The sequence below is a fragment of the Lissotriton vulgaris genome, chromosome 12, assembly GCF_964263255.1.
Source record: "Lissotriton vulgaris chromosome 12, aLisVul1.2, whole genome shotgun sequence".
Classification (NCBI taxonomy): Eukaryota; Metazoa; Chordata; class Amphibia; order Caudata; family Salamandridae; genus Lissotriton; species Lissotriton vulgaris.
The window spans coordinates 804,777,866-804,784,459 of record NC_141700.1 but is presented as its reverse complement, the minus strand read 5'-3'; the positions used below and the strand labels follow the sequence as shown (position 1 = coordinate 804,784,459).

The following is a 6,594-nucleotide window of genomic DNA, read 5'->3' as shown; positions in this document are numbered from 1 at the left end:
CCGCAGCCGAGACCATTCTCCCGAAGTGATGAGACGCAGACGAGACCACTCTCCTACAGGGATGAACCCCAGCCGAGACCACTCTCCCGCAGGGATAAGGCGCAGACGAGACCGTTCTCCCGCAGGGATGAGAGGCAGACGAGACCGCTCTCCTGCAGGGATGAACTCCAGCCGAGACCACTCTCCCGCAGGGATAAGACGCAGACAAGACCATTCTCCCGCAGGGGTGAGTCGCAGACAAGACGGTTCTCCCGCAGGGATGAGTCACAGACGAGATCGTTCTCCTGCAGGGATGAGTCGCAGACGAGACCGTTCTCCTGCAGGGATGAGTCGCAGACGAGACCGTTCTCCTGCAGGGATGAGTCGCAGATGAGACCGTTCTCCCGCAGGGTTGAGTCGCAGACGAGACCTTTCTCCCGCAGGGTTGAGTCGCAGACGAGACCTTTCTCCCGCAGGGTTGAGTCGCAGACGAGACCGTTCTCCCGCAGGGTTGAGTCGCAGACGAGACCGTTCTCCCGCAGGGTTGAGTCGCAGACGAGACCGTTCTCCCGCAGGGTTGAGTCGCAGACGAGACCGTTCTCCTGCATGGATGAGTCGCAGACGAGACCGTTCTCCCGCAAGGAAGAGTCGCAGACGAGACAGTTCTCCCGCAGGGACGAGTCGCAGACAAGACCGTTCTCCCGCAGGGACGAGTCGCAGACAAGACCGTTCTCCCGCAGGGACGAGTCGCAGACAAGACCGTTCTCCCGCAGGGACGAGTCGCAGACAAGACCGTTCTCCCGCAGGGACGAGTCGCAGACAAGACCGTTCTCCCGCAGGGACGAGTCGCAGACAAGACCGTTCTCCCGCAGGGACGAGTCGCAGACAAGACCGTTCTCCCGCAGGGACGAGTCGCAGACAAGACCGTTCTCCCGCAGGGACGAGTCGCAGACGAGACCGTTCTCCCGCAGGGACGAGTCGCAGACGAGACTGCTCTCCCATAGGGATGAGTCGCATACAAGACCGTTCTCCCACAGAAAAGAGTCGCAGACAAGACCGCTCTCCCGCAGGGATGAGTGGCAAGCGAGACCGCTCTCCCGCAGGGATGAGTGGCAAGCGAGACCGCTCTCCCGCAGGGATGAGTGGCAGGCGAGACCGCTCTCCCGCAGGGATGAGTGGCAAGCGAGACCGCTCTCCCGCAGGGATGAGTGGCAGGCGAGACCGCTCTCCCGCAGGGTTGAGTGGCAGGCGAGACCGCTCTCCCGCAGGGTTGAGTGGCAGGCGAGACCGCTCTCCCGCAGGGTTGAGTGGCAGGCGAGACCGCTCTCCCGCAGGGATGAGTGGCAGGCGAGACCGCCCTCCCGCAGGGATGAGTGGCAGGCGAGGCCGCTCTCCCACAGGGATGAGCCCACACCACTCTCCCACAGAATTGAGCAGAGGCCGCTCTCCCGCAGGGACAAGCAGCAGGAGAGACACAACCGGTACATCTGGGTTGATGAAAGACTTTAAAATGGAAAGACAAGGAAAATTGCTTGAAACAAAACGAACAAAGCTGAGTCTGCAGCGCTTGCGTTCTCTAAAAGTTAAACATTTCCCTTCACACTGTTCAGCGAAAAACATTCAAGAAGCCCTTCAGGACATGTTTGGAAAGTTTGGAGAGATTACTTCAATTCAGATCACCGGACAGAATGAGCAACGTAGTGCCATGGTGTTTTACAAGTTTGTAAAGGATCGTGACAGTGCTTTATCTGGAACCCAAGGGAAAAGTCTCTTTAACAAGAAAATTGATGTCACTGTGTGGCCATACAAAAAACTTCCATCGTACACAGCTGAAGTAGACAGTGAATTTTTTGCAGAGGAGGGATCAGGGACACTGTATGTTACCAATTTGATTTGGAATGTTTCTCAGGATGAAATCTCGCGTTCCTTCAGTAGTTTTGGGGAGATATTGTATACCGAGGTTAAAAAAGTGTCCGGGTTGTACAACTATGGTGTTGTGCAGTTTGCAGATGAAGCCAGTGTTAATAAGGCCATTACTGAATTGAATGGACACTTTCTTTCCCGGAGTATGCTCAAGGAAAAGTTTGGGGATAGTTTTTCTTCACGCTGCATTTTTGTCTATGGTCTTAGTAAGACCAATTTCACACTTGTATCTTTAGGTCTCCATTTTTGTCAGTTTGGAACTTTGGAAAAAGTATTGTTTGATTCCTCAAGTGGCAGAGCCATGATTTTCTTTGAAGACGTATCTAGTGCAGAAAAAGCCATACATGAAATCAAAGAGAAGTCTGCTGATAATTTGCTTAAGGGGGATTATGCAAATCATAACTTTTTAGAAAGATTTTACCGTTTCATGAAAAAGGCTGAGCAAAAAAAACCGGGCTTAATTTTGAGATTTGAAAAGCAGAGTAAACATGGAACGAAATATTTAGCAAAAGAGAATGAGACCCAGATGTTAGTAGACAATAGTGAGGAGCAGCAGAAAGACTTTTTGACTGGGACTGGTGAGGAGGATGAAGAGGCAGACATGTTAGCAGATGCTAGTGAGGAGGAGGAGGAGGAAGAGGAGGCAGACATGTTAGTGGAAGTCAGTGAGAAGATCGAAGTTTCAAACGAGGTTGCTGAAGAGCAGGAGGAGGTGTCTCCATTGTTAGATTGGAGTGAGAAGATAGAGGCTTCATCAGACTCTGGTGAGGAGGCAGCAGAGCCGTTACCTGAAGTAGATGAGAGAGGTATACCCGCATTTGCAGAAGTGGTTAAGAAGAACACACCCAGTGTAAGAAATAGTACATTTTTGAATTCAGTGTTAGGGCACAAAAAGAAATCCAAGTAAGCAAGTACAATTAACGAATGACCGTAGAATTAGTATTGGTTGAATTTGGGTGGTCTAATTTTTTTGGTTTCATCTCCTTCATGTTAGTTTCCAGAAATCATTTGTGAGAAGTGAAATTCAGTTTTTTATTGTTGCATAAATTAAAAAAGAATTGCAACAGTATTAGTATTTGAAGTAAGTTCTGAAGGCATTGTTTTTCAAATTAGTTCTTTGTTTCAATGAGCTAAGTTTGTTGCTATAACATATATCTACTAAATTTGCATTCAGTATGGGCTATTTAGCACTGCAACACTTGTCTCAGTAGATATTTGCATGCTGAAGACATGAAAGGCTAAAGTCAACTGTTAATTTTCTTTGTTTCTTTGGTAAGCACAAACCCAACTGTAGTGTGTGGGAGCAGGATAATTGGTGCTGTTTACTTAAAAGTAGTTTGTTTGTTATGTGAAGCATTTCACAAAGATTTAAAAAAAGGCCAAAACTAGGATAGACCACTGTCCTTTGTACACAGATACTATAGATTATGGAACATAATCTGTGATATTATGATAGTAAAACTGCTGTAGGATGGATAACTTCAAGCAAAGAGAAAGGTTTGCAAATAATACATAAGGATAATCTTAGTTTAAGGGATCGAGGACTATAGAAAAATTGATTAAACTTGAGGCACATTAACATGCAGAAGGAAAGAAAATGCACTTTTAATTTTGAGTAGGCACATTCAGTGGCTTTTTAACGCATGCCATTACAATGCACTCTCAACGACTGCGTTGTAACAATGCATGCCATTACAACGCAAGTCGGAACAACGACATCCTCTAAGGGGGGGGGCACTGGATGTTGGAATAAGTATAATGTACTATTCCAACTCCAGTCTGTGCAACAGTAGTTGCAAAAGTTGTTGTTCCGACTTACGTTGTGATGGCATGTGTTGTAACAACTGCGTTCTAATGGCATGCGTTGTTCGGCGTTGGTGGTAAACAATGTTTACCTTCACGCTCACATCCTCCATCTCTTCTCCCTCCACAAAGCCAACACATTAAATTGACATGCTGCACCAAAGATCTTAATGTCGAAGACAAGCCATAGTATTTCCAACATTTACCCTAAATTTTAGAGAATTTAGCGGGGCAGTTCCTGGCAGTGTAAATAGGTTCTTCTAGCTGAGCACACCAGTCAGTACCAGTGCGCTATTGCTTCAGGGTCGGTGGAGACTGTTGTTTTCAAATGCAAACAATGACTCTCTTTCCAACCAATGTTGCTAGTCCAGTCATCATTTGATCACCACAGGACCCCTCCAACCTGTCCAGTATCCCGGCAATGCTACTTTGAGTGGTAATTGCATGGGAAAATCCAAGGCCGTTGGAGAGGTAGAGCCCACACTGGACCAGTATGATATAATCGGGACATTTCCGTGTCATGTGGAAGAAGTCGCGCTCTTGGGCGTGGCACAGAGTGCAGCCGGTTTTAGTTAGAAGTCCCACACAACCCAATCTCTGGGGGGTCCGCTGAGTATGATGGAGATAATGGAATTGGATTAGTTTGAGTTGGGAGGATAACACCAGCTCCCTAGGAGTCATACAAGCCAAACGCCCCTCCACATCGTCCAGCTCACCAACCCATCCCTCCCACCTGTGATGCAATCAATCTAACCACCTGAGTGCATTATCCACCAGGCTCGATATAGTTGGGAAATCCCACCTTTGCCCAAGTCTCTCGAGGAGCAAGCGGGTCTCAAGGGGATTGAAGTCTGGGAGATCCTGTAGCTCTGCAGTGTAAGGGACAAGGGCATTCCTTATTTGGAGGTGGAGAAACTGGGAGGTGGAAAGGGAGAAGTACGATTGAAGGTCACTAAATGTATATATTTGTGACCCATGCCAAATATTAGCAAGAGTAGTGATAGCAATCTGATCCCAGCGAGACAATCCCTCAAGTTGTGTTCAGTGTGTTAACCAACAGCCTCGCCACAGGGTGGTCAGCCCCATGAGGCACCCGTTCCATCCTGTAAAACGAAGAGCCGCTCTCCATACCATAAAGACCACTTGATTGAACACTGGAAGGGAAAGAGGAAGCTGGAACCCTTACATATTGTCCATCACACCATTGAGGCCTGTTTCAACTGATAAGCTGGGTTACTCCAACCACTTGGCAGCCAGTCATTAATAACGAGTAGCTGGGAGGCCCAATAATAAAGTTGTTTGTCCACCGCCCGATCCCCCCCTCATACACTGATCAGCAAGTGCCCTGGGTAGTTTAGGAGGATGGCAATGCTAGAGGAAGAAAGGAAAGAGCAATGTCACGCCTTCGAACCATATGTTTAGAATATGAAGCAGGAAATGTTGCAATAGATAAAGGAAGCTTGGTAGGACCATCATTTTAATCAGTGCTACTCTACCGAGGAGATTTAATGGAAGGTGACACCACATGCAGTTTGTGAATTTATAAAGCCAAACTATAGCTAAAAAGTGTTTCTTGACGATTAGGATTTAACCCTTGCTTCATCAGGTCAGAATAATAGGCTGTTATTATTTAGAAGTAATACATTTCATGATAAACCGTTGTCGTTGGAATTTTCAGTGCTTCACAGAAAAAAGTCTGTATAACAGGCAGCATAGAACAGCACTTGTTGAATGTGTCTTGAATTCTGAGTATATTTCTTTAATGATGGGGGTTGGCAATAAGGATAAATGCTGTGTCAACATTTGGAGACCCGGATACATGTAAAACATGCAATGTAATGGTCTGCATCCATTATGGATCTATCTGGTTATTATAGTATTTCGAATGAGACATCTAAGGTAGTGAATCATTTTGGAACCTTCCTGTATGGTATGGTGTTCAAAACTTGTTAAATATAAAATCTTAGTGATTTATGATTTGGTTTCAAATGCCTAATGAACTTTAATCAATTTTAACTTTAAGAAAAAGTTAACGTGTTCAAAAGGTACAAGGGTAACCCCTTTGAGTAGTTTTTTCTACATTTCTTAGCTGTCTGTTTTATAGATTGTACACTGTGATTAGTTGCATTTCTGGTTATTTTTGTAATTCAGTGACGTCTTCATTCTTTCTCTAATGTTTTTGTCTTCTTTCTTCCTTCTTGTGGTTTGTCTCTGTTGTCTTTGTTTTCCTTGATTGTGGTCTTCTGTGCGTCTATTGTTTGTTGCAAGCTTCTGTAAAAAAAAAGTCTCTGAATGTGTCTATATTACTTAAATTGGGTAAAGGTCTGAAGGGATTCTACCACATAGAGGTTTAGCAGTTGATCCTTGTCTGGGGATCCTTCCACTTCTTGATTTTTGTTTTTATTGTCCGGTTTACAGAGGAATATTTGCAGCTACATTGAGACAATGGGAAGAGAGAAATTTGGTGGCTCTATAAACAATATGTAGACAAGCGAGAAGCTAGCATGTATACAAATATGTTTTGTCTGGTCTGTGATTGAGAAGTAGCAGGATGCTGGGCCAAGGCATGTACTGGGGGGCAAACATTGGAATAAAGAGAACATGCATATCCCACTGCAGGTTAACTCTTCACTATAGTATATGGTATTAATTCGCCTGGCTTGAATAAGCAGATGGGGTTGTTTGGGTTATCCTATCTACTTAACTTGGATACTCAACTGTGAGAGTATTATTACAATCCAATAAGGGAAAGATATTTTCAGCCTTTCTTAAAAATATTTGTGTGGTACTACTTCTTACTTTCGGAGGAAGTTCCAGATATTTGAGGCTGAACTAAAGAGGATGGTCTTCTGTGTGTAAGAAATGTGGTTTATTAGTTGATTAAGGTAA

The 6,594-nt window shown here is 45.4% G+C and overlaps 1 protein-coding gene across 1 annotated transcript; it reads left to right on the top strand.

Annotated features, from left to right (window-relative positions):
* Positions 1-390: 390 nt before the first annotated feature.
* Positions 391-5,682, top strand: LOC147678802 (uncharacterized). The gene has a single exon (XM_086946257.1). The coding sequence runs from the start codon at positions 590-592 to the stop codon at positions 2,807-2,809; it is 2,220 nt and encodes a 739-aa protein (XP_086802383.1). The 5' UTR covers positions 391-589; the 3' UTR covers positions 2,810-5,682.
* The last annotated feature ends 912 nt before the right edge of the window (positions 5,683-6,594 follow it).